We start from the raw sequence: 27541 nt of genomic DNA, 5'->3' as shown, positions 1-27541 counted from the left end.
TAAAAAATGTTTATTTCCAGAGAGAAAGAGAATACCAAGCAGGCTCTGCAGTGTCCACACAGAATGTGTCGTGGGGCTCAATCCCGTGAAATTACCTGAGCTGGAACCAACAGCTGGATGCTTAATTAACTGAGCCACCCAGGTGCCCCTAGAAAAACGTTTTAAATGGAGACACCCACTGTGTTTATAGTGGAGTTATGACTTTAGTTCTATTTTCTTTTATTGGGAATACAAGGCAACATTACAGTTTCAGATCATTAAATAAACAGGTGCAGTGATACACTATTGACAACCATCATGACCTGAATTCTGTGAGTAAGTAGTTTTCCAGTTTTGGGGAAGGGGAGAACCACATTACTCAACTCAGCCCCCAGAGGGTTTGGCTTCAGCTTGGGCTGGAAAGAGTGCCAGTTGTCAACCAACCATGATCTTCGCCACAGCAAACTGGTATCTCCAATTTTTCAAACTAATTGTAGGAAGGAAGAGTAACTCCAGACCGACCTATAAGTTGATCTGGATTGCTACTAAAGTGTCCTCCATTCACACGTTGGCAAATCTTCAGAGTGACTGTTGGAGCAAGGAGCCTTTCATGTGCTCCCAGTTATTATATAGTGCGTAGAGGCTGCTAAGTGCCAGTCCTGCTAGCCCACCTCGTGCTACCCCTCGAACACCACCTGGGCAAGGAAAAACAAAAACAGCCCTGTGTTGGATAGTGTCCTAGCATCAAAGGATTAAATAACATCATGAAATTGAGACACATAATTTATGCTTCCATCTCAAACAGAAGTCCTAAAGTTAATATAAGAAACCAAGACAGGTTCAAGAGAGAAAATCCCTTAAATCACTTGTTTAATATATACACTGTATTCTCATTTACAACCATTTTTTCTCTTTTAAAATTTTACAATCTGTAACTAAGATCATGAGCATTAATATTTTGATTTTTCTCAATCTCACTTGTTCCTACAACACTTCAGACAAGATCTTATGCATATTATTGAAGTTCCAAACAAATCAGTAATTTCCTGTTAGTCATACTGTTTAGACTCTCACAAGCACCACCAATTGATTTATAGCTGTAATATAAATATAAACAAGGTGACACCCTCTTTGGAAACAGAATTAACAATCTTTGGACTCTGGACAGGTCTTCTATTAACTTTGAAGACTCAAGAAGTGGTGGTGATAAGATGGCTATAATCAAGCTTTGAGTTAGGTACTGAGGCCCCCACCCCCTCCTCCTTTCCTACACTGACCGATCAGACAATCTTCTACAACTAATGAGCAGTAAGGCCCTAAGCATCAACCTACTTACCGAAAAACATCAAAAGGTTAGACTTTGAACTGTTTTTTGCTTAACAAAACAATTTTTCAAGGGAAAAAAGATTAGCAATATAGATTTCACTTGAAATGCAAAAACAAAAATGTTTTAATCACTTATTTGAAAACAGTCCTCAAGTCTAATAAGAGGACTAGGGGTACCCAAATAAGCTTTTAAGAAATAGCTTGATGTTCTATGGTTTTACAAACAAGTTGATACCATACACTTCAGGAAGCCTATATTGTACCAACAGAGTATTCATTTTAAGTCATGTGTTAGGAAGGCAAAGGTGGAATGGAGCTGTGGTCCTGTGATTACCTTCTTGGAGGCCCTCTGGCTACAAACCAGTAAATTCTGTGAAATTCAGTGAGACCAACCATTTCTGCAATGAATGTCCTGCCAGATGGCTTCAGGTGATAGATTAAAGGGCAACTCCTGCTAGGATCCTCTCTAGTCTGAAGATGTCTGATAGCTGACCTGTGTATGCGTCTACCATGAAGTGCCCTAGTTATCTCTCTTAAACAGAAACAGAAACTGCAAGCATCATCTATAAACAGCTGTCAAATATGGGGAGGTGGTGGTGGAGAGATCTGAACCAATTAAAAAAATTTAAATGGGAGCTCTTTCCCTGAAGTCCACATCATCTCTTGTTATGTTTAGACTAAGTATGGCAGTTGAGTTTTGGGCCTGTATTCAATGCAGCAAATTTATAATCTTGGAAAATTATAAATGTAATATATACTCAACCTGCTAACTCAAAAACAATCAGCCCAGTTTAGTAAGAAATCCACTGTACTTCATATCTCTGACTAGTAAGTCAACAAGTTCTAGGGGCTGAAAGTAAACTAGAATTAGACCAAATTACTAAAACAAAAACTACAAAGCACAAGAGAATAAATGATATTTGCAACAGCATCAGTATGGCTCAGTTATTAGATCTAAACTTTGTAATGAGGGTTCTTTCAAGCAGGTTATAAAAATATAGTACTCCATTTTGAGTCAACACAAAAGAAAGGTGGCCTCACTGCTGTTTATTAGCAGAAAAGTGATGGAGGGCAGGTAACTGAAAGCATAATACTTTTGCAGATGTTTTCATGAGACTAAACATTCAACTTCAGACTAACTTTTTCCCAGGACTTTTCGTTCATTACAGATCTATAGGGCCATGAACTCTGCCCACTGGTTTGGAAATAGCTGTAAACCATTCCTTGGAGTTGGTCCTTTGCTTTGAGTGTCCTAATACCTACTTTTGGAAGGATTTTCACATTAGTTCTTAGTTATCAAACAACAAGCCTTCCTGGGCAGAGGCACTAGGGGTAACATAATGAAACTGCCAACTATAAGACTAAGACCTTTGGGACATTAATGGCACATTAGGTGTCTCTTATAACTGATCCCCCAGAAAGTTTTCTACTTTCTGACCAAAATGAAACTTAGTTCAAACAAGCACTTAAAAAATTTTTTTTTAAATGTTTTTAATTTATTTCTGAAAGAGAGAGAGACAGTGTGAGAAGGGAGGGTCAGAGAGAGGGAGACACAGTATCTGAACAGGCTCCAGGCTCTGAGCTAGCTGTCAGCACAAAGTCCGATGCAGGGCTCGAACCCACAAACCATGAGATCATGACCTGAGCCGAAGTCGGGCGCTCAACCACCTGAGCCACCCAGGCGCCCCAAAACAATTTTTTAACGTATATTCATTTTTGAGAGACAGAGCACAAGTGGGGGAGGGTCAGAGAGAGAGGGAGACATAGATTCTGAAGCAGTCTCCAGGCTCTGAGCTGTCAGCACAGAGCCCTATACGGGGCTTGAACTCATGAACTATGAGATTATGACCTGAACCAAAGTCCAATGCTTAATGGACTGAGCCACCCAGGCGCCCCAAAACAAGTTACTTCTTTGAAGGGTAGAAAAAGTTATTTCCACGAAGTAGACACTAAACATAGGCAGTGTTTGACTAACTAAGCACAGATAATTCTGATTTAAGGATAGCCTCTTAGCACATACTGAGCCACTTTTTAGTTTTAACTTTCTATTTATTAATTCCAGTGTTTTCCAACTGGTTATGGTAAACATTTGAGGGCCTTTCCTTTAGGCTTTCTGTAAACAGCTTTTGTCCAGCTAAGGACAGGAAGCTGATTAGCAAATATTTTTGCTTTGAACACCATAACCAAATAAGACCAGCGGTCAATGTCTGTAAAGCAAAACAAGTGTGAGCCAGGTGTTTTTCAGTTTTATCTTCTATCTTTTTGGTCCTTACACAACTCTTCCAGAAAGGACAAATATTACCTCTTTTAAACATAGGAAAATAAGGCCCCAAATATTTAAGTACCTTGTTTGTGGGGTACAGAGCTGAGTAGTATACAGCTAATATACTGAACTGACAATTACTTTAGTGCAGGGATCAGCATATTTTTCTTATAATGGCCAGAAAGTACGTATTTTAGACTTGCAGGGCTCAAAGTCTATTATGTAGATACTTAACTAAGCACTTCAAATGTAACTACAGTCAACCCTTGAACAATGCGTTGTGGTTAGGGGTGCTGACCCTCTGCACAGTCAAAACTCCATGTACACATTCTGACTCCTCCCAAAACTTAACTACTAATGCCTGCTGTTGACTGGAAGCCTTACTGAAAACATATACAAATTTTATATATTATGTGTATTATGTATTACATAAGAACGTATGTATTACATTCTTGTAATAAAGCAAGCTAGAGAAAAGAATGTTACTAAGAAAATCTTAAGACAAAATACATTTATACTACTGTGCTGATCAAAGAAAACTTATGTATAACTATAATCGTGCATTTCAACTTCATAGTGTTCAAGGGTCAACCGTATTTAAAAATATAAAATATTTTCTTATCCTCAACACAGCAAACAGATAGGCATTTGGCCAGGAGTTCTTGGCCCCTGCTTTAGAAGGAATAGCCTTACTTACACACTACCATGGCTACTAAATACTATCTAAACTTCTTTTGCACTATTTAACTTTAAAAATTTTTAAGTCTGTTTTAAAAACTGAGATAAAACATAACATAAAATTGACCATTTTTACTGTACAGTTCAGTAGCATTAGGTTTTCTGACATTGTTGTGCTATCATGACCCCATCCATCTCCAGAGAACTTTTTTTAATGTTGCAAAACCGACACTATGTACCCATTGAACAATAACTCCCCACTCCTCCCTTGTAATCTAATGCCTAATTTTAATTTATTATTTAAAAAAATTTTAATGTGTATTTATTCTTTTTTTAAAAATTTTTAAAAAAATTTATTTCTGAGAGAGATAGCATGAGCAAGGGAGGGTCAGAGAGAGAGGGAGATACAGAATCTGAAACAGCCTCCAGGCTCTCAGCTGGCTGTCAGCACAGAGATTCGAACCCACGAACTGTGAGATCATGACCTGAGCCGAAGTCAGACGCTTAATCGACGGAGTCATCCTGGTGCCCCAAAATGGGCATTTATTCTTGTGAGGAGGACAGAGCACGAGTGGGGAGGGGCAGAGAGAGAGAGAGAGGGAGACACAGAATCTGAAACAGGCTCCAGGCTGTGTTGTCAGCACAGAGCTGGATGCGGGGCTCAAACTCACGAACAATGAGATCATAACCTGAGCCAAAGTCAGATGCTTAACCAACCTACTGAGCTATCCAGGTGCCTTGAAATGTCTAATTCTTATTATGCTGCTACAGGTCTTTGCTCACTTTTACTCTTATTTTATTAAAGTAATCCATATAAACAACTTAAAAAGTGCTAAAAGATTTTAGTGACGCACAACAATGTGGCACACTCACCATCCCGTCATTTCTATTCCCAAAGGCAACTACTTTCATTCTTTGTTCTTTACCTTCTTGTTTCTAAGTAACAATTATTTTGCTATTTCTTGATTTTTCAATCTTACATCTACTGATTTCCTATCAGGAAAATTGTGTTAAGCCTTGTAAGAATGGTATAAAACATGCTTATGGTAGGAGGTAAGTCCCTTAACTTTCTATAGGTGATCTCATTTACAAGTCTATGAAGGAAATCTATGTTGCCCTTGTAATATAGAGAAATTCAGACAAGTTTCTCTTTTGGTGTAGCTGAGACCTAGTCCTGGTCAAGTCAACCCCACTCTGACACCAAAGCCCATGGTCTTTTTCACCATACTGAACTGCTTCCAGAAGAAAGAAAGAAAAGAAAGAAAAGAAAGGAAAGAAAGAAAGAAAAAGAAAAAAGAAAAAGAAAGAAAAGAAAGAAAAGAAAGAAAAAAGAAAAAGAAAGAAAGAAAAGAAAGAAAAGAAAGAAAAGAAAAAGAAAGAAAGAGAAAGAAAGAAAGAAAGAAAGAAATCTTTTGAAAGATGTAATAACAATTGAGCTGGGCCTCATGGATGGACAAATTTATGTATTTGGTCATATGACATACATAAGAAAGATGTGGGAGAAAAGTCTGAAAACAGGAGGGGATTAGAGCATGGAAAGCTAGGATGAGAAATTTAAATTTAGGTTGAAAAGCAGTGTGTCATAATCAAAGGTTTTTGAAAAGGGAGTACTAGAATTAGAACCATACTGGAGAAGATAAAGTCGGAAATAGTGAATAGATAAGACAGACTGAAGGTAGAAGCCCAAAATCAAAATGTTTAATGAAAAATACTGTTAAAGAAAAAGTTCAGGCTTGTGAAAAAGAGCAACTCAGATGCTAGGTAGTGAACTTCACACATGATGAAATGAAGGGATGGGGAGGAAAAGGGTAGAAATCAAAGGTGACTTGGAACACTAGAACAGATACAGTTTCCTGCCTCCCTATTTTTTTTCTTTGCTTTCTTTGTTAAAGAGTGGAAGCAGTACATGTGACTTTCAGCAGCACAGCAGCTGACTTTTGGGCTTTCCTCAGAACCGCCTCTGCCCCACCGGTCCCTTCCTAGCAACCCTGGTTCTTCCAGGCAAGCATTCAATGATCTCAGCTGTTTTTGCCTCCCCCTATTACTGTCCTCTTAGGACGACTTTTTCCCACCAGATTCCTTATCTTTTTGGTGGTTGCTTTCCTGTGGTGGTTATGGTGGCTCAGATCCCTTTGAGAATCTTACAGAAACTTTAGAGGATTTATAAACATTGACTTAACTAACATCTACCAGGTAAACTCCCGGCCCAAAAGAACAGTGAAAGTTTACCCTTCTGATAGTTACAATAAACAACTTAAGGCATATAAGTAAATGGAAATGCTAGTATTTAGAATATAAGAATTGAAGTCCAGTTAAGTCAAATTCTTTACAGTGGCCTATGAAGGTCTATCTTCTATATGATTTGGTCCCTTACCACTTTTATGACTCCAGATTCTACTACTCGGCCCATTGCCTTTTAACCCCCACTTCAAGGCCTTTGTTCTCACTGTTAACCTTTACTTAAATCACTCCTTCTAGGCATCCACCTCACATGCTCCCTCATCTGTCTTTATTCAAATATCCCCTCTCTGTGAAGTCTGTTTTAAACACCTCAATATATACAGTTTTGTGTGTGTGCCTTAGTATGCTGTCGGATAAATTGCTGAAAGATTACCTGAGCAAAGGATCTACATATTGAAAATATTAATAACTAATGCCAACTGCTTGCTTACCTCTGCCAATATTAGGTGTCACCTTCCAACACTATTTAAAAAAATTTAATTTTAATCACTTGGTGCTCATCACAAGCAAACTCCTTAATCTGCACTCCCCCCTCCCCCCACCTCCTCTCTGGTAAACATCAGTTACCTATCATCACTTTTTAAAAGATAGTTGGTGAAAAATATTATCTTAATGGTTTATTTTGCTTTTTCATGGTTGCCTGTAAGACTGAGTGACTTCCATTGTTTAGTGGTGATTTGTATTTTTCCCTGAAGTATTCTGCCAATCCTCACTCAATTTTTTTTATTGGATTGATTTAAGTGATTTGTTGAAATATTTGTATATTTCAGCCCTGTGCCTGTTATATGTTATATCTGTTTTATGGGATGAACATTGCTGTCAGTGACAGAAATAAAGAAAAAGTCTGTTTAGCATATACAGTTTAATTCTGAAGGCCTGGCACTCATTGATAAATAGTATCTTTATAATGAACTGGATTTGTAGGGCTTTATTTAGTTTGCTTTTCTAAGATGACCTTCTTAAGAAAGGCATAGCAGGTCAGGGGCTTTTTGTGAGGGGAAAGGGGATGCACGTATCTTTTGGTTGCTGATGCCTTGTTTCTGAAGATAAGTGACCAGGCCTTTTAAACATTAGTCTTAAGCTTATGAACAAGAGCAAAACTACAGCTGTTCTTGTTCTGATAGAATACTGGTCATTATTAAACAGACTGTCACATGTCATAGAAAATCTATTAACATTTCATACCCTTTGAAAAATATTTACATAAACTCATTAAATGAGCAATTAATTTAAACTAAAGTCATCCCATCAGAATGATTCTTTTAAATTAGCCTCCCTTTGGTCTGACAACTACCCATTTTCTCATGTATTTTTCCCCATGATTTTTCTTTCCATGAAACTAGCTCCACATCTAAGTTGAGTTGTACTATTTTAATTTTAAACTTCCTCTTTTTAAATTTCTATTGTTGAAGAGTTGGAAATGTTTTAGGTCAGCAAGAATTAGCCATTTCCTAAATGTAAACATGTGTCTTTAACAGTTTGGGCTGCCTCTAGACCAAAAGAGTGCCTTAACTCTTTTCTAAATCCCTGAATCTAGAAGTTGAAGTGACATTTGTATTCCTGCCACACAAAATTCATAATTCTGTGCTGTTTTAAATTTATTCTAAACCAGAAATCAATGAAAGATATTGCCCTGCCTTTGGAGACTGATTTTGATGTGCTAAAATTTTAATTGTTCGGCCAGGAAATTAGGAGCCAATGTTGGAATTCTGGGTCAGACTATTTACTTCCTCTGTGTTTCACAATTGCAATGGAAAAGGAAATCTACCTGTAACCTGACCTAGAATTAATTCATTTTTGCTTTTTTTCTTCTGAGCCAAGAACTTTCTCTTTTATAATTTAATCTGGAGGTGTCCCAACCTGTGCTATAAATGCTATGACTGCAAGGAAGTCCTTGACACAGATAGTTAGGCTCCCATATCTTTCGATATCAAGAATTCAGTCTTTTCTATCTTTTAAATATGCTTAATATGTCCTAAGATGATAAATCAGTACATTCTTATATTCAGGGATGCCCTCAGCAGAGGAAATGCCGCAACAGCTGACCCCGAATAAGAAGTCAGGGACTAGTGGGGCTGAGGTGAACTTCAATGCCGATCTACTGGTGTAGAAGCAGCTCCCACTCAACCCCAGCCATTTGCCAATAGGAATAATAGCAATAAAGCTCGGTGTCTTCCGTTTATTCAAAAGAAGCTGGAATTTCAGATTTTTATGTGAAATCTGTTTTTTAAATATTAATTTGATCTTTTGTAAGCAAGGTTTGGGCCAAGTAAACTCTTGCTGAGTGAACCCTTGAGCTGCCAGTTAAAGTTTTAAATTCTTTTGTCTGACACTAAACATTTTCAATGTGAAGTAGTTTTACATTTTTTAAGTTGCTTTCTTAATATATATATTTTAAAGTTAATTTAGTTTGGCGGGGGAGGGAGTGTGTGCACATGCACATGAGCAGGGGACAGAGAGAAAGGAAGAGAGAATCCCAAGCAGGCTCTGCACTACCAGCATGAAGCCTGATGTGGGGCTTGAATCCATGAACTGTGAAATCATGACCTGAGCCAAAATCAAGAGTCAGATGCTCAACTGACTGAGCAAGCCAGATGCCTCAGCATTTTTAACAAGGTTTTTCTATGCCAAGGTAACATCTTAATGGATATAAAAGGTGTTTACTGTCTTACTCCACCTGGGAGCTCTGTTTACATGAGTACATACACACACATGCGTTGTAAGAAGTACTGTGAGCTCTTAGGAATAAAATTCCAAATGTGATCCATTTTCAGTATAGAAAAAACCTCTTACTCTCAGATACATCAAGAAATCTTGGATTTCATAATTCTTTTGAGATTTGTCTGTCTGTAAAAATGACGCAAAAATGCTATCTGAAATTTTGATGAAGGAATTTCTAAAAAAAAAAAAAAAGAATTAGCTCAGTTAATCAAATGTCTAATGTCTAAAAAAATCAAACAAAAGTAATTTTCAAAGGCATGAGTATATAACCTAGGTAGTTTAATTAAGCCATTTAAAGCAGAAATGTGATAAAAAATTTAGGCCCCTCCTAACCAAAAGGTTAGGACCTTTTGAAAGAGGTTGTCTTCCTAATACTGTGCTCATCTATAAAACTAGGGTGTGATGATTATCACTTCAGTTTTAAATAAAATAAGTCACATATATTTTAACACTTTTGAGACTGTGCATGTGTGAGTAGCAGTGTGTTGAGTGTGTGTGTGTGTCATGCAGCAGAGGATCCTGAGCGAGCTCTGTGCTGACAGCAGTGAGTATGATGTGAGGCTCAAACTCACTAACAATGAGATCATGACCTAAGCCACAGTTGGATGTTCAACCGACTAAGCCACCAAGGTGCCTCTTAAGTTATACTAAATGCTTATAACTGAGGGTATAACTCAGTAAAGGTTAATTTGTTTTCCATCTTAGAGAAGGATTTGATATTTGATCTCCAGTCAGGTCATTCTGATTCAATTCTTAGGGTTTTATTTTTTTTTAATTCAACGGTTCATCTACACTCATAGGAGCATTATTCATAGTAGTCAAAGACAGAAGCAATCCAAGTATCCACTGACTGATGAATGGATACACAAAAAATGGAATACATGTAAAATGGAGTATTATTCGTCTTTGAAAAGGAAGGCAAATCTGAAACATGCTTAGAACATGGATGAACCTTGATATTATGCCAAATGAAATAAGCCAGTCACAAGATGACAAATATTGAAATACATAAAATACTTCAGAGTTCAAATTCATAGTTAGAAAGCAGAATGATAGTTGCCAAGGGCTAAAAGATGGGGAAAATGATGTTGGATACAGAGTTTCAGCTTTGCAAGATGAAGAAAAGTTCTGGAGTTAGATGAAGGTAATGTTCCACAACAATATAACTAGACTTAACGTTACTAAACTTATACTAAAAAATGGTCAGATGGTCAGTTTTACGTTTTGTATTATTTTAGCAAAATAAAAAAACAAAATAACCAAAACCCAAAACAACCATGAAGTTTTAGAGAACACTCCATTATACTGCAAAAAATGTGTTTATTTTGAAAACTGTGGATACTTAGTTTTCAAAGCATATTTCAAACTGTATTGAGAAATAGCTCTTCATTCAACAGTACCTACCTGTACATTTATACAACATGCCTGTCATGGTTCCAGCTGCTACTGTGTTAAGGTCATCTTCTGCACCTCGTGTTTTCTCAATGATGACACCAAATGCACTATAGAGCAAAGCTACAGGGGAAATGGACTGGTCAGTAATAAAAAAGTGATTGAAAGTCAGTATAACAATTATTAATTAGGTGAATCTATCTTATAGACATTCTATAAGCATTCAAAGACATATAAAGAAAGATCACTGGAACAGTATTTATAAAAGCAAAAGCTTGTAAATAATATGCCCATCAAAGGGGATAGACCAAGAAAGGGATTTTCCATATAATGGAATACTGCATGCTCCAAACAAAAAGTAGGAAAAACTATACTCATTAGTCTGTAAAGCAGGCACCTGTACGTACAACTCAGGATACACAAAGAAAATTTTTTGGAAAGTTTCAGAAGAAATACTAATAGTATCTAATAAAAAAATTCAATTTTTCCTGGAATCCCAGGAAAAATATTTAAGTTTTCACTTATATTGTAGAAACAAAAACACATGCATTTCTATTCTAAGAAAAATGTTAGCTTAAAAAAAAAAACTGAGGTTTGGTTCCAGCACATGCAAAACTGCAACACTGGTTCTATTTAGTTTTAACAAGATGTTCCTCCAACCTACCTTTTGCTTGTACCTGTAAAGATTCTTACTAATCCTTTTCCTTACCATTCTCAAAATTATGCTGTATTTGATCAATGTTACACCAAACTCAGCCTTACAACCCTTCTGTTGTGATATTCTTATACTTCTATAAATGCTCTTCTTACCTTTTATACCTATTTAATTGAAAATGAATTTCTATTACATCAGAAACATACAAAGCAACTGGCCATCCCGGTTTGCCTAGGACCGAGAACTGCCTGCATTGCTAAAACTAAGAAAGTCCTTGGGCACACCAGGATGGCTGATTTCTCTACAGATATACAAGCAACCAAAGAGGAACAAAGGAGGGTGACTGTGTATGGGGTGGGGGCAAAGAGGACATGAGCAGCATATGAAGTCAATAATTTACTAGGATCTCAAATGTCAATCTGACCCTATAGTGTGAAAATGTACTGCTTCCAAATCCCATGACAAAGCTAAGCTATTATTCCATCACAACAGATGCTTTGTCTATTTTCAGTGAGATACCTTCATTTTCCCTTAATCTGCTACAATTAAGATCTTCAGACTTCCAACTAAGTTACAAAGAAATTCTTGGTTCTTAGGGCATAAGTACCAGAGGTACATTTATTATAAGCCATGAATAATAAAAAGGCTCAAACATTCATAAATAGTATAATATGAAAGCAATTGGTCCTAAATCCTATTAAATTTCCCCTTGCTCAGAACTGCAAATGTTTTCATTATCTACAAAGGCCCTATTAACACCTCTGGAAATTCGGTCTGGGAAATCTACTGAGATAAACAGAATGCTGAATGGGCTATTAGGAGAACATAGCAAAAGAGATGCATTAATCTATATCTTACTATAGGACCTTGAACCTTTAACATACAAAGACATTTGACTTGGACCTGAATTATGTGGACTCCGTATCTACTTAAAACATAACTTGGTATCTTGCCTGGACAGGACAGTATGTAATACCTAAAAAGATTTAAAAAAGTGAAAGATGGTATTAGCATCTGGAATTATTGTTATGTTGTTCATGGTCTTTTCCTAAGTATTATCTATAGTACTCATCAGAATAGATTTAAATACAATTTTTAATACCCTAGGGTCAGAATTCTGGTAGGTCAAACTGTTCATGAAACATACATATTTACTGCATTAATGATTCATTATTAAGTGAGATCTCTACTTACCCAGAGAACCTAGAGTATTAGCCCAAAGTGCACCTTGCCTAGTCACCATGTTCAAAATCCTACCAGGGCAGAAAGAGAAAAAAATCTGTACTTAGAATCATTATTTCTCTAGCACTTTGAAAAACTGTAATTGTAGCTCTTTACAACGTACAAACCCAACATGCAGGTTTTCTTAATTTTTTTTTTTAATGTATATTTATTTTGAGAGAGGGAGAGAAGCACATTCATGCAAGTGAAGGAGGGGTAGAGAGGGAGAGAGAGAATCTCAGGCAGCAATTTGAGCCCATGAACCATGAGATCATGACCTGAAATGCAATCAGTAAGAAAATTATTATTAAATATAAATCAAATATAGAAAGGCTTTGAATGAGAGCCTAGAATGTATTTAAGAGAGAAGTTTATAGTAATTGATCTACATTTAACAAAAGACCATTCTAGCGCTTGCTTTGGCAGCATGTATACTAAAAAAAGACCATTCTAATGAATAAACTAGCTTATAATGAAACTTTTTTGCAGAATATACTTAGGATATTAAGTACAACAAAACCGTGGAATGTTACAGAATATAAAGCAGAATTATAGGGAAATACTCAAAGAGAAGGAAATAGCCGTCTAACTAGAATACATGGAAAAAGCATATGCTGTGTTTGCTCCCCGACTAGAACTAAGCGGCCCAAGTGAACGCTTAGCACACTCTCAAGGAAGCACAGTTCTGCCTCGCACCAGGGCCAGGCGCCACCAGAACGGTGACGGAGGCAACTGGAGGAAGAAGACAGGACTTTCCTCTCCCAGCAGTGTAACACCATCACAGGAATGGTTCTATCCGGACAGCTGACTACTGCTGGAAATTATAAAATTACAGTAACAAAGAATGAAAAACTCATTTAATGGAGTTAAGGACTCATTTAAATTAATGCCCAATAATAACAAACACTTATATTATCTCTAAAAGGCTATTTAACACTGCAAATTGGTGAAATTCTTTGGTATGCACCTGGGCAATATATCTCCACTTACTGCTCCCTTACCTACCTTAATCACCTCTTAACCCTTAAAAGCAGAAAGTAGAAAAAAATTTACCTAAAACCACAAAATAGTATATAATTAAACTAGAACTTCGAAGCTACATAGATCTGTCTGGACCCAAACCCTATCCTTTCTATTTTTACAGGTTGTCTCCTATTATAAATGCTTGTTTATTTTTGAGAGCAAAAGCGAAAGAGAGCACGCACGAGGGAGGGGCAGAAAGCCCAAGGCAGGGCTTGAACTCAGGAACCATGAGATCCTGACCTGAATCAAAGTAAGGTGTTTAATCCTGAGGCTGTCTCCTATTTTAAATGCTTCCTGCCCAGGAATATCAGAATGGTTATATAAAAAGTAATATGTAAGATTTAAAAAATATGATCTAAAAATTACAAACCAATTTTACTCTCTCCCAGTAACCCCCACCCCAAACAAAACAGTCACTGTTTTAAGAAACAAAAGTTATCTTTTCTAGGAGACCGTCCACCTTCAAATTGGTATTTAATGATATGTTAGGGATTTGCTTCAAAGTAATGTGGGAGGGGAGAATGAGATGAGGCATAACTGGTACCAATTCTGGTTGGCTGATGTTGAGGATAGGTTATGATTCAGGGTCTTCACTGTACTATTTTGATTATTTTTGTATATTTTCAAAATTCTCCATAACACAAAAAAGTAAAAAAAATTACTGGAGTAATGGACAAATATTAATATAAATGTAAAAATATACAAGGATTTAGCCTAGTAAAGCAAGATCCAGAGTAATAGGAATATGAAAAACTTGACAAGTCTTCAGGATTTCCAAGGTCTAATTCTAGCACACCTGCTGCCATCTGCTGGGTAAACAACATATAAAGATGAAGCTTAATGTGTCCTGAAGCTAGACCATGAGTCATTGAATACATACTGCATGACTCCACTCATATATTATTTAGGGAATATATACATGAACTGGTCACATTTATTTCTTAGGCAGGGTGAAGATGTACTACTTTCCCTTCTCCACAAACTTCCACAAAGTTTTAAGAATTTCACGATAACTTTTCTTTAGTCTTCTATTTCAGAAATGGAGAGTAAAGTCAATGAAAAGTTCAATTTAAATGAGAACAGATCCAGCAATCACTCTTACGTGCTCATTTACTACCATGTCCTATGGTTCTACATGCCCTTGAACTATCCAAATACTGTACTCGCAATTCAACAACTTGAAAAGCATGTTGTATAGGCTTACAGAATGAGAAAGGTATAGAAGTTAGGAAAGGGTAGCATCATCTAATTGAGGGGCACTGATTCAAAAATCACTCCTTTAAAAACCTCAGTCTTAGTAACCTGCTTCCTTAGTTTCTTTCATTTTCAGTAAGAAAATAAAAAAATTGATCAAAACGTATGTCAGTACTCTAAATATTTGTAATCGTAAGGCTGTGCTCATCAAGCCAACAAAGTAGAGAGAGGTTAATATTCAAATATCACTACATCAGATGATTACATAAGACTTACTGTACGTTTCTCGGTTTGGACCAGGGCATGTTCTGGGTTTCCTTCAATCCTAGCCGTAGACCATTCATTGCTCCAAATGCAGCCCCTAGTAAATCACAGTAACAAGTCATCCAAATAATACAGCTTTATATTGAAAAACTGCACTTCTGACTCTTTTTTACTTTTTATTTAATAGGCAAAGATAAACATAAATCATGGTCATCTATTGTTATTATTTATAAAGATTTTTCTAAAAGTAATCTCTGCACCCAAAGTGGAGCTCAACCTTACGACCTCAAGATCAAGAGTTGCATGCTCTGACTGAGCCAGCCAGGTGCCCCTAAATAATGATTCTTTAAAACTCTGAAACCAATATTTGGATTGCTTTTAAGTACTTTTAAAAAGATATGAGAGAGAGCGAGCGAGCGTGTGATTAGGGGAGAAGGGTAGAGAGAGAGAGAGAGAATCTTAAGCAGATTTCATGCTCAGTGCAGAGTCCAATGCAGAGCTCAATTCCATGACTCTGGGAGAGTCAGATAGATGCTCATCCAACTCAGCCACCCAGTCGCCTCAGATTTTAAGCACTTTTGACTATGTGGATTGAGGACATTGGGGGAAAAGAAAATGATCATACCCACCTGTCATACAACATCCTCCAATGGTAAAGAAGGCCAGTTCAAATCTACCCCGGGTTTTATTAGCTCCAGTTGGTAAAATAAACTCATCTGTATCCTAAAGGGGTAATAAATGAAAACCAAGCTGAGCTCCCCTCAAGACTCAGTACTTGCAAAATATTTTTCTCATTTGTCAAAGTAGTTTTTCACAAAAAGTAAACCCTTAAATTAACTAAACTCCAACTATACTTAGTCAAACCAAACCAAAACTTTGTGCAATAGCAACCCCTAAATCAAAGTGGAATGAAATACACTATACAATTATACTCAATAGTTCTTAGGAGGCATTCTCATTCAGAACTTAGCTTCTCAATGTAAGTCTGACAGACTGAAATCAATGTAATTTTCCTTAACGATAAATATGAAACAACAGTGCTAGAGTTTAGGAAGCACAGTTCTAGAGAAAGGGAAACTGAAAGGTATGACAAGTCAGTTTACTGGATTGAAATAAACCAGTGTGGAAAAAGAGAGCAATTCTCATTCTGTAGCTACCATTTATCAAGCACAATTTTACTATGTGTAAAACCAAATGAAATTTAAAAAAAAAGGGCAGAAACTATAAAAGCACAAAAGTTCAGATCAGTTATGCAAGGGCAAAATTACCTTCCTAATAAATGATTCCTTTTTAAAATTATATTTATATTAAATGTTTATTTTTGTTTTTGTTTTTAATATTTTTATTTATTTCTAGGAGAGAGAGAGAGAGACAGCGTGAGCAGGGGAGGGTCAGAGAGAGAGGGAGATACAGACTCTGAAATAGGCTCCAGGCTCTGAGCTGGCAGTCAGCACAGAGCCTGATGTGGGGCTCGAACCCACGAACTGCGAGATCATGACTTAAGCGAAAGTCGGACGCTTAACCGACTAAGCCACCCAGGCGCCCCTAAATGTTTATTTTTGAAAGAGAGAAAGTGAGCAGGGGAGGGGCAAAGAACCTGATACGGGGCTCAAATCCATGAACCGTGAGATCATGAACTGAAATGAAGTCATATGCTTAACTGACCAAGACACCCAGGCACCCATAATTCTTTTTTAAAGTTTATTTTTTACGTATTTTGAGAGAGAGAGAGAGTGTACATGCACAAGTGGGGGGGGGGGCAGAGAGAGTGCCAGTGGGACAGAGAGAATTTCAAGTGGGCTCTGCACTGTCAGCATAGCACCCCAAGCAGGGCTCAGTCCCACACACTGTGAGATCATGACCTGAGCAGAAATCAAGGGTGGGACACTGAACTGACGGAGCCACCAGGTGCCCATTAATAAATAATTCTTAACTCTTTGGGAGAGCGTATATTCTTTTGATAATCTTTGAAAGCCATCATCTCTCTTTCCAGTAAATGCATACACAAACTTGATATGAATGCCGAGTTACCCAAAAATCCTAAGTTGAAAATGCTACTGCAAGAGATACATGTAAGACCATGACTGATTCTATAATATACTCTTAAAAAAATTTTTTTTAACATTTATTTTGAGAAAGAGAGAGAGATGGAGTGCAAGCAGGGAAGGGGCAGAGAGAGAGGGAGACAGAATCTGAAGCAGGCTCCAGGCTCTGAGCTGTCAGCAGAGCCTAACGCGGGGCTTGAACTCATGAGCTGTGAGATCATGACCTGAGCCAAAGTAAGATGCCTAACCAACTTAACCACGGGATTCTGTAATACAGAATTTAAGAATACTTTTAAGAATATTAGAATACTAATATACTTAAGAATATAAGAAGACTCTTACAAACTTCAGTAAGAATGTTCCTGGTTAAGAAAACTGTAGGTCTGCACTGGTTTTTATTTTTGGCTTGTGCATATATTCTTACCAAAAAATGCACAAGTAAGCAAGCACATCTACTTTCATCACACAAATGGTCTGCTGGGCATCAATAAACAAACTCTGAAAAGATCCTATGCCATGATCTACCTAGTTTTGCAAATTTTGGGTGTTTTCTGACCTTTAAATTAATGACTTAGATTTAAATTGTGCTTCTGGCAGGGTGCCTTTTGTTAAGCGTCTGACTCTTGGTTTTGGCTCAGGTCATGATCTCATGGTTCATGAGTTTGAGCCCCGTGTTGGGCTGGCTCTTTGCTGTCAGTGCAGAGCCTACTTGGGATTCTCTTTCTCTCTCCTTCTCTCTCTGACCCTCCTCAGCTTAGGCTCTCTCTCTCTCTAAATAAATAAATAAACTTAAAAAAAAAAATAAGTTGTACTTCTGGCTTGAGGTTTTTAGAAATGCCACGTGATTTAATGATATTATTTCAATCCAGAAATGGATCACTTATTACAAATAGGAAATTAAAAAAAAGTGATCAGGATGAACATTGATAAGCACAAGTGCATGTAATCACCACTCACTCTGCTAGGGTCAACTGTAATAAAAGTACCATGAGGACTGAAGGCAAATATACATCAATTCATACACAGAGCCACTTTAAGACAATCTGATGGTTAGTTGTCACTGGGGCTTATTAATCTGAACTGTTTCATATAATATAACAAAAATTTCCAAAGATATTTTGAGGGAGGGGACACTGGCTAAATAATATTAATCTCCACAAAATTAAGGCTTTTGGTTTCTATAAAAACAGGATTAACAGCTTGTGATACTACAGAAAATAAGACTTCTGCAAGCCAANGACCTAAGCGAAAGTCGGACGCTTAACTGACTAAGCCACCCAGGCGCCCCTCTGCAAGCCAAATTTAAACTGCAAAAAATAAGCACTTAACAAGGCTGATCTCAAAGTATCTTTACACAATGCATGTAGGGAAGATACAAACGTACCCAAGGATGGGCACCAGTGTACCTGATAAGATAATCAGAGGACGGAGATTATATGAAATATTTATATTTCAATTGGATGTTAGAAATATTCAAATTCTCCTTGTTTTAAAAACATTTTTTTTGTTTATTATTTATTTTTGAGAGAGAGAGAGGGAGAGAGCACGCGAGCGCGCAAGCGCACGAGTTGGGGAGAGGGAGACACAGAATCCAAAGCAGGCTCCAGGCTCTGAGCTGACAGCAGAGCTCAAACCCAGAAACTGTTGAGATCATGACCTAAGCCAAAGTGGGACACTTAACTGACTAAGCCACCCAGGCATACCCCAATTCTCCTTGTTTTTATACTGGATGTTCATCTGGCCTAAGAAAGAGGAAGGCTATTTACTTAATATAATTTTTAAAATATTGGTGAAGATGCAAAAGTGTGGACAATCCAAAACAATAATAAGAGAAACGACATATGGTGCCTCAAATAAAAGCTGTTGCCAAAAAACAATATATGGTGAGTTCACAAGTAGCACTTGTCTCTTGTTCTTCAAAAGTATGGAAAAATGTTCCACAAAATGCAATTTACTTAAGGTACAGTTTTTAAATTTAGACTTTCTATGATTTTTATGAGACAGTAAGACAAGAAAACTTTCAATTCTGAAGTCCCTCGAACATTTGAATGGGAGATGTCACTACAAATGTTTGTGATTAAGCGAGAATCATAATTTCTTTAAAATACAGAATTTTCTTTGATGTCCAACTTTATAAGCCCTGCCTAGCAGGGCAGGGTTCCAATGTTACTATACTTTTAAATGAAGCTACAGTACAGCCTTTAAGCTTAAATTCAACATTTAAGCAAACTACACTTAATTAGTTTTGAAAATTTGAGTAAAATACTGACAGAGAAGTACTTTTAAAATAAAATAAACTTACAGTATAGATAATATTTGACAAACACTTCCTGCAAAATCAAACAAGTTTTAAACAAGTCCTAATCAACTTGCTCCTATTCAAATACACTCAACAGGAAGTGCCTGGGTGACTCAGTTGGTAAAGCGTCTGACTTCGGCTCAGGTCATGACCTTGCATTCAGGGATTTCAAGCCCCATGTTGGGCTATGCGCTGCAGCTCAGAGCCTGGAGCCTGCTTCAGATTCTATGTCTCCCTCTCTCTCTGCCCCTCCCCTGCTTGCATTCTGTCTCTCAAAAATAAACAAACATTAAAAAAAATTAAACAAACACACTCAACAAGAATTGCAAAAGTTGTCAAATATTGTTAGTGATTCATCTTGAAACAAAAAGTCCTAACGATTACTCATAATACAAAAAACCCACCCAATTTATGGATCCGTAATTCATATATAATTCACCTATTTAAAGTGTACAATTCAATGGTTTTTAGTATAATACAATTGTACAACAAAGACTATAATCAGTTTCAGAGCATTCTCGCCACATCAAAAGAACCCCATACCTGTGAGCAGTCATTCTACATTGATCCCCTACCCTGGGCAGCCACTGATCAATCTGCTTTCTGTCTCTGTACTTTATCAATTATTGACATTTCATATAAATAGAATCATACAATATGTGGTCTTTTATGACTGGCTTCTTATATTTAGTAACTTTACATGGTTCACCCATATTGTAGCATATATCATTACTTCTTTTTTTTAATTGCTAAATAATATTTCATTACGTGGAGATGCCACATTTTGTTTATCCATTCTTAAGTTGATGGATATTTGGGTTGTGTCTACTCATTGGCTATTTAGAATAAAGCTGATACGAGCATTCATGTACAATTTGTTGTGTGGACATGTTTTCAGTTTTCCTGGGTATATATCTATGAGTGGAATTACTGGGTCATATAGTAACTCTATTTTTAATATTTTGAGAAACTGCCAAACTATTTCCAAAGCAGCTATTTCAATTTACATTTCCACCAGTAGTGCATGAAGGTGCAATTTCTCCACATCCTTACCAACATCAGTTACTGGTTATGTTTCTGATTATAGCTATAGCAGGTGTGAAGTGGTATCTCACTTCGGTTTTGTGATTTGCATTTCTCTAGTGAGTGATATGAAACACGTTCCATGTGATTATTGAACATTTGTGTATCTTCTTGGAGAAATGTCTGTTCAGACCTTTTACCCATTTCTAAAATGTCTTTTTATAAATGAGTTTAAAGAGTTTTACTGAGGAGCACCTGGGTGGCTTAGTCGGTTAAGCGTCCGACTTTCGCTTAGGTCATGATCTCGCGGTTCATGGGTTCGAGCCCCGCGTAGGACTCTGTGCTGATTGCCAGCTCAGAACCTGGAGCCTGTTTCAGTCTGTGACTCCCTCTCTCTCTGACCCTCCCCTGCTCACGCTGTTTCTCTCTCTCCTAGATATAAATAAAAGAAAAAAAACACATTAAAAAAAATAAAATAAAGAGTTTTACTGAAAAATTAAATACTCTTGATTTAAGTCCTTATCAAATATTTTATGATTTATAGTTATGTTCTCCCAGTTTGTGGACTGTCTTTTCCTTTTCTTGAGTGTGTAGCCTTAAGTACAAAAGTTTTAAATTTTTATTAATTTCAACTTACCAGTTATTTTTAATCACTTATTCTTTTGGTGTCATGTCTAAGAATCAATACCTAATTTACTTTTTTAAATTAAAGTTTTTATTTATTTTGAGAGAGAATGCATGTGAGGGGCAGAGAGAGAGAGAGAGAGAGAGAGAGAGAGAGAGAGAGGAATGGGGGAGGGAGAGGGAGAGAGAATACCAAGCAGGCTCTGTCCTCAGCAATGAGGCTGACATGGAGCTCAATCCCATGACCCTGAGATCATGACCTGAGCCGAAATCAAGAGTTGGATGCTTAACTGACTAAGCCATCCAGGTGTTCGAGTAATCACTTTAAATATAAGTGACCAAACTCTCTAAGCAAACTCTCTAAGCAAAGGTCATAAGATTGGCACAATGGATAAAAATACCATGATCCAACTACACTGAGGTTTACTTTAGTTCCAAAGACACAAAGAGATTCAAAGTGAAATGACAGAAAAAGATTATTCTGTGCAAGTAATAACCAAAAGAGAACAGGATGGCCATATGAATATCAGAAAATAGAGACTTTCAATAATAAAAAGGAGGTTATAAAAATATTAATAAGTTTCAATACAGTAAAAAGATAAAATTATAAACATACCTAGTAACCATAAAAATATATTAAATATGAAATGGTAGAATTAAAGGTAGAAACAAATTTCTACAGTAAGAACTGGAGACTTCAATACTGTTTTCAATAATGGATAGTAACCATTATAACCAGACAGAAGATAGTAAGAAAGTAAGGTCTCAACACGATAAGTCAGACGAAAGACACAAACCTAACAGACATATATAAAACACTCTGCTGAACAATAATAGCGCAGATATATATGTCTCAAGTGCATATGGGACATTTTCCAAGATAGATCATGTTAGGATGCAAATTAAACCTCAATAGATTGTATCCTCTCCAGCTACAACAGTAGGAGTTAGAAATCAGTAACAGAAAGAAAACTGAAAAATTCACAAATTCATGGAAATTAAATAACACACCCTTTACCTAAGAGATGAATAAAAAGAAAACAACATGTCAAAATTTATGAGATCCAGTGAAATGTAAAATGGTATAGCTGCAGTTCTTCAGAAAATAATAAAATTTCCATATGACCTAGCAATTTTACTTCTGGACATATAACTAAAAGAATTAAAAGGAGGTTTGGAAAAAGACATCTGCGCACTAATGTTCACAGCAACAGTAGCCAAAATATGAGAGCAATCCAAGTGTCCATGAACAGATGAATGGATAAGCAAAATGGAATATTATTCCACTAAATATTATCCAGCCTAAAAAAGGAGAGAAATTCTGACATAAGCTATAATATAGACGAAACTTGAGAACATTATGCTAAATGAAATAATCCAATCACAAAAGACAAATACAGTATGAGACCACTTATTTGAGGTACTTAGAGTATCAAAAACAGAAAGTAGAAGGTGGTTTTCATGGGATGGGTGGGAGGGAGGGTGGAATGAAGTTAATTTTTTAATAGGCATACTTTGTTTTACATGATGAAATGAGTTATGGATACAGATAGTGGTAATTGTTGCCTAATTTTATAAATGCATTTGGTAACACTGAACAGAGTACACTTAAAAATGGTTAAGATGGTAAATTTTATGTTAGTATACTTTAGACATGTTTAAAAAGGGAGAAAAAAAAACACACCTCGAACCTCAAAAACCCTTTGAAAGGATTTAGTGAAGCAGTATCAGGGAGATGCAAGCCAAATTCCCAGGTTTCAGAACAAAGAAAAAAGGTGAAGGAGACCACAGTTGGTGCCTCCAGAAGTATGCATCAGATCTAGTTAGCCTAACAACCTTTGTTTTTTTTTTAACAGTAAGATAAAGCACCAAACGTAATACATTCACAAAAGGACTAGTCGTAATCTTACCTGCACGAGATAACGTGGATCCACATTTAAATAAGGAGACAAAGGGTTCATACCAGTCACTAGGGAGAAAACAAAGCATCATATTTCAATGAAATTTTAAAAGGCTATTCTATTTAGTGTTAATTACGCTGTTTCGTTTGTTTCCTAACTTTGATTTATAGGCTCACTTGAATATGAAAATTTCTCTTTTTCTATCCTCATCCTGTCTGGCAGTTTTGAGGCTACCTCCTCCTGAGGTCCTGAATCCCAAACCACGTCTTACACAGGTAAAATGGTATGAGTTCAGGCTGTCATACCAAGAAGATACCAAGAAGATATTGGCAATAACATGGATTAAATAACCAGAGTAGCAGGAAGCATAGCTGAGGTCAATTATAAAGCTAAATTTCTATAAAGCTAATTTCTCTCTACTTTGCTACAAGGCTGCTTGACATCTATACAAATTGTAAAATAAGACTGGCAAGAGACGAAACAATTCCATGAGAAAAACAGTGCCTGGGTTATGTGTTGAGAAATAGTTTAAGGCAGTGCCTTCAGATCTTAGTGATGACAGTTGTTGAGTTGATTTGCTGTGGCAGTGTAGTGTTCTTAGGTTATCACCACAGACATGGGGGTCAGGACAAAAGAAAATGGAAACTGTCAGACAGCCAGACTTGAATTCCACTAACTCTGATGGCGGAAAAATATGTCAAAGAAAATCAACTTTCTCACATTTTAAATGTAATCCTTGAATCCTTGTGCATCTCAGTTGATTGCTCACAAATCTGTGAAGTACCCAGTCTTCTCATCAATATGAATTCCATACTCAATACCTATCTTGAAATTTGTTACTTACCACCATCCTCGTTGCTACCACCTTAGTCCAATGATTCAATCTCACCTCGAGTGCGACTACCGTAACAATCTCCTACCTTCTTTTTTTTTTTAAGATTTATTTATTTTTGAGAGACAGAGTGAGACAGAGCATGAGTGGAGGAGAGGCAGAGAGAGAAGGAGACACAGAATCTGAAGCAGGCTCCAGTCTCTGAGCAAACATTCAGCAGAGTCTGATGCGGGGGTCAAATCCACGAAATGCAAGATCATGACCTGAGCCGAAGACAGAAGTTAGACGCTCAACCGACTGAGCCACCCAGGCACCCCATCAATCTCCTACTTAAATGGACTCCTTACTTGCTCTAGTCCCTTTACCTCCTATATAGCAACTAAAGTGATTTTTTTAAGAAAAGGAAATCAGCCTTAATGACCTCCATTCACACTTGTAATCAAATCCAAACTCCTTACCATAGTTTACAAAAACACTGCACTTGTGGCCATTCCTTACCCTCCTCATCTATTATTTCCTACTACTCCCAACTCCCTTGCAACTCTATAGATACATTGTCCCATCATTTGTTCCTTAAACATGCCAAGTTTGTTATTTCTCAGGGCATCTGCACTAACCATTTTCGCTTGCACACCTGCCCACCTCCCCTCCAATTTGTACTATATTCAGGTCACAGCTCAAATGTCAGCACTCTCTAGTTGCCTTCCCTGACCCACTCTAAAATGGCATCCTGCTCCCATCACCATCTCATTATCCGGTTTTGATGGCTTTATATGCACTTATCATTAACTGAAATGTATTTGTGTTACTTGGCTCACTTCAGTAAGATTTAATCACCATGAAAGCAGCAGTTATCTCTCTTAACTGTTGGTAGTCCTGTATCCAAAAGTTGGTGGCAGATCCCAGGTGCTCAGTGAATGGTGTTCATCGCTCAATTCCTCAATTTACCTTCAAATCTTAATCAAATTAATGTAACAATGCTCTGTCACATTAACGTAGTGCCCTCTGTGCTCCAAAACTCAGACCTCTAAAGGCTTATTTTATTATATTAAATGTGTTCCAGATTCGGTTTTGGCAGAGGTGACACTGGGCTCTTTTGTTCTTCTTCTTTTTTAATTTACATGTCTTTATTTAATTTTTAAAAATGTTTTATTTATTTCTGAGAGAGAGGCAGTGTGAGCAGGGGAGGGTCAGAGAGAGAGGGAGACACAGAATCCAAGCAGGCTCCAGGTTCTGAGCTAGCTGTCAGCACAGAGCCCAACGCCGGGCCCTAACCCACGAACCCTGAGATCCTGACCTGAGCCGAAGCTGGACGCTTAACCGACTGAGCCACCCAGGCGCCCCTGGGCTCTTTTGTTCTTAAGCCTAAAGCACCTGGAGAAGCAGAACAAGTTCTATTCATCCAGCTGAATACCCACACAATCACGAACATCTGGAATACATATTCACAGGATTGAAAGAGCACAGGCAGGGCATTCAAGCTTCTGCACTTTTGATCTTGCATATTTCCTTTCCTAAAATTCTTAACTTTCTTTCCTCAAGTCCTAAGTGACTTTTAAAGTGCAGCTCGCTTCTCAGATCTTCCAGAAGGCTAGACTCCCACGTCTTTTTTGCACTACTACATGTTTTGCCCTGACAGCTACTTTGTAGTTTCGAAACACCGGAGTTGGTGTTTAAAAAGTTATTTACAGGCTCGCTGTTTGGAATGCATTTACTTGCCGAGCTGGGCTCTACTCTTAATCTAGAGCCAAGAACACAGCCCAACGCACAAGAACATGTGGGAGGAAAGATGAGGCACCGTCCTTGGATATAAAAAGAAGAGAACATGCAACATTTCCTGAGTGCAGGTCACCCAAACGGAACTTCTCGGGGATCCATGGCTGCAAATACTCGTTCAATCTTGAGAGAGGCAGCGCAAACATACGAATTCCACCACTGGTACTAAAGACTGTGAACGTTAGTCCCCCACTCCCCCCAAAAGGAACAGTACACGCTACACATCTGGTGGAGTCGCAAGTACCGCTGAGAAATGTTCACAAGCTAGGCCCAATACTTACGCGGGACGCCGGCCAAATCCGCGTGCGAGTAACCTGCTCCGCCGGCTCCGAAAAAGCCGGCCAACCCCCCTGTGGTTTTGTTCCCGCTTCCCCCACCGCTCTCCATGATGTCGCAGCAAACTGCCCGTCTGCTTCCCACCGCCGCCTCAGGCTGGGTTCTTCTGCTCGGCCGTTGCTCCCCTGTAACAGCGGGGAGACCCGCCTTACCACTGCCTCCTTCACACGGTGACCTTCCGGGAGCCGGTACTCGCTAATCCTTGCACTTCCGCTTTGCGACCCTCTACGTCCCGGCAACCGAAAGCGCCTGACGGCAGTCTTCCGGTGGTGGGAAAGTGAACCAAGCCAGAATCAAAGCGGCGCATCCTGTGGCAGGTGGGGGTGCCTGTGGAAGAGGGAAGGCAGGCGACTGGCTAGGGCTTGGCTCGGGAGGCCAGCGGAGCAGCAACTGCAGAAGCAGGCAGCGGCAGAGAGGGAATGGTGCCGGGAGGCGCCGAGGAGGAGGCGCAGTCCGTGCCCCTCAGGGTTAGTGAATGAGGCTCTCCGCCCGGGCCGGCCCGGGGACTGTGCGCTGCGGGTCCCAAGCATGAGTGCGGGCCCCGGCTGTGAGCCCTGCACCAAGCGACCCCGCTGGGGCGCCGCTGCAACTTCTCCGCCGGCCGCCTCGGACGCCCGGAGTTTCCCCGGCAGGCAGAGGCGCGTTCTCGATCCCAAGGACGCTCCCGTGCAGTTCAGGGTCCTACCGTCCTCGTCAGGCTGCGTCCCGGGGCGGGCGGGACCGCACAGAGGCAGCGCCACCTCGCTTGGTACGTGGGGAAATAAAGATCTTTGTCCTTCCTTTTGGCCCAAACCTCTTTTTGGTCTCTGAGGACCCAGGAACTCCAGTCGTCCCCTTTCTGGTCTTGTGTGCACTACTCTGAGGCCCTCTTGCCCAGCCACTAAGGCCACTAGTAGGGGAATGCGGCCACTTTTTCCCGGTTGCGATTGGTGGGGTGAGAAATCCTGATGAGCAGTCACTCACGGCCGAAAATGGCAGACTCCACCTATTTGCTTTCCTCAGGTTTGACTGAGAAATTGCTTTAGTTGTTAAGGAGGTCTAATTGGCTGTGTGAAGCTTCAGCCTCTAGACGGAAAGAAAGCTACAAAAAAAGGTCACAATTTCTCTTGATTCAGAGTCTATATCCTCGGGGGTGCAGGGCTATTAGTATTAGCAGGCATTGTACTTGTCTCTGGCGTACACCGTTGAACTTGGGCTGTCTTCAGGTCCTAAGAATCTATCAGGAGAGATAGACAATTACAAAAGGCCACATAATATGTAATGGTTGTGCTGATAGGTCAGGGACATATGGTTATGTTAGGAATCAAAAGTACTTTAAAAAAATGTTTATTTTTGAGAGCGGGGAGGGACAGAGAGAGGGAGACACAGAATCTGAAGCAGGCTCAAGCTCTGAGCTGTCAGCACAGAGCCCAGTGCAGGGCTGGAAAAAATGCACCATAAGATCATGACCTGAGCGGAAGTCAAATGCTTAACCAACTGAGCCACCCAGGCACCCCAAGAGTCAGAAGTGCTTAATCCAGTCTGTGGGATCACAGATATTCTCCCAGAAGACAAAATGCTTATTTTGAGGACTGAAGAATGATGAAGAGTTAGCTAGAAAGAGGAAGTAAGGAAGCATTCCTGAAGTACAGCTGATGCATGCATCAACTCGGGAGAATAGTGAGAGATGGGGCTGCAGAGAGGTAGGCAAAGATCAGATCATACTGGGACATACAGGCAATGCTAAAGGGTTTGAACTTTCTCTCTGA

At 38.5% G+C, this 27541-nt stretch overlaps 2 protein-coding genes and 1 non-coding gene across 4 annotated transcripts in view; 1 reads left to right on the top strand and 2 right to left on the bottom strand.

The window, feature by feature from the left end:
- Positions 1-202: 202 nt before the first annotated feature.
- On the bottom strand, positions 203-25985 carry LOC144217004 (mitochondrial import inner membrane translocase subunit Tim23). Its single transcript, XM_077746479.1, has 7 exons — positions 25739-25985; positions 22859-22917; positions 15587-15680; positions 14970-15054; positions 12450-12508; positions 10613-10723; positions 203-674 (listed from the first exon to the last, which is right to left on the bottom strand). The coding sequence occupies exons 1-7, from the start codon at positions 25842-25844 to the stop codon at positions 559-561; spliced, it is 630 nt and encodes a 209-aa protein (XP_077602605.1). The 5' UTR covers positions 25845-25985; the 3' UTR covers positions 203-558.
- Positions 13092-13295, bottom strand: LOC144217041 (small nucleolar RNA SNORA74). Its single transcript, XR_013330825.1, has one exon. It is a non-coding gene; the product is annotated as a small nucleolar RNA SNORA74 (small nucleolar RNA).
- Positions 25986-26068: 83 nt separating the features above from the next.
- PARG (poly(ADP-ribose) glycohydrolase) overlaps positions 26069-27541 on the top strand; it is a 127219-nt gene continuing 125746 nt past the window's right edge. Inside the window, exon 1 of one of the 2 annotated variants that reach the window (XM_077746424.1) lies at positions 26069-26110. Coding sequence is in view for 1 of the 2 variants with exons in the window: in XM_077746423.1 (XP_077602549.1) it covers positions 26322-26541 (220 nt within the window). In the remaining variant the exon portion in view is untranslated. Of the gene's footprint in view, positions 26542-27541 lie in introns of both variants that reach the window. The other variant, XM_077746423.1, reaches the window with a different exon arrangement.

Source organism: Crocuta crocuta, unplaced genomic scaffold (assembly GCF_008692635.1).
Source record: "Crocuta crocuta isolate KB4526 unplaced genomic scaffold, BGI_CrCroc_1.0 scaffold28, whole genome shotgun sequence".
NCBI lineage: Eukaryota > Metazoa > Chordata > Mammalia > Carnivora > Hyaenidae > Crocuta > Crocuta crocuta.
This window is presented reverse-complemented; position numbering and strand designations above follow the sequence as displayed.

Excerpts from the sequence above, each read along its gene's own strand:
- LOC144217004 (XM_077746479.1), bottom strand. The coding sequence starts at position 25,844 with ATGGAGAGCGGTGGGGGAAGCGGGAACAAAACCACAGGGGGGTTGGCC. Across the intron at positions 12,509-14,969 it reads TCCAAACCGAGAAACGTACA|GATTTTGAACATGGTGACTA; the intron begins GTAAGTCTTATG and ends CTGCCCTGGTAG. Across the intron at positions 10,724-12,449 it reads TAATACTCTAGGTTCTCTGG|CTTTGCTCTATAGTGCATTT; the intron begins GTAAGTAGAGAT and ends TTTCCCCTGTAG.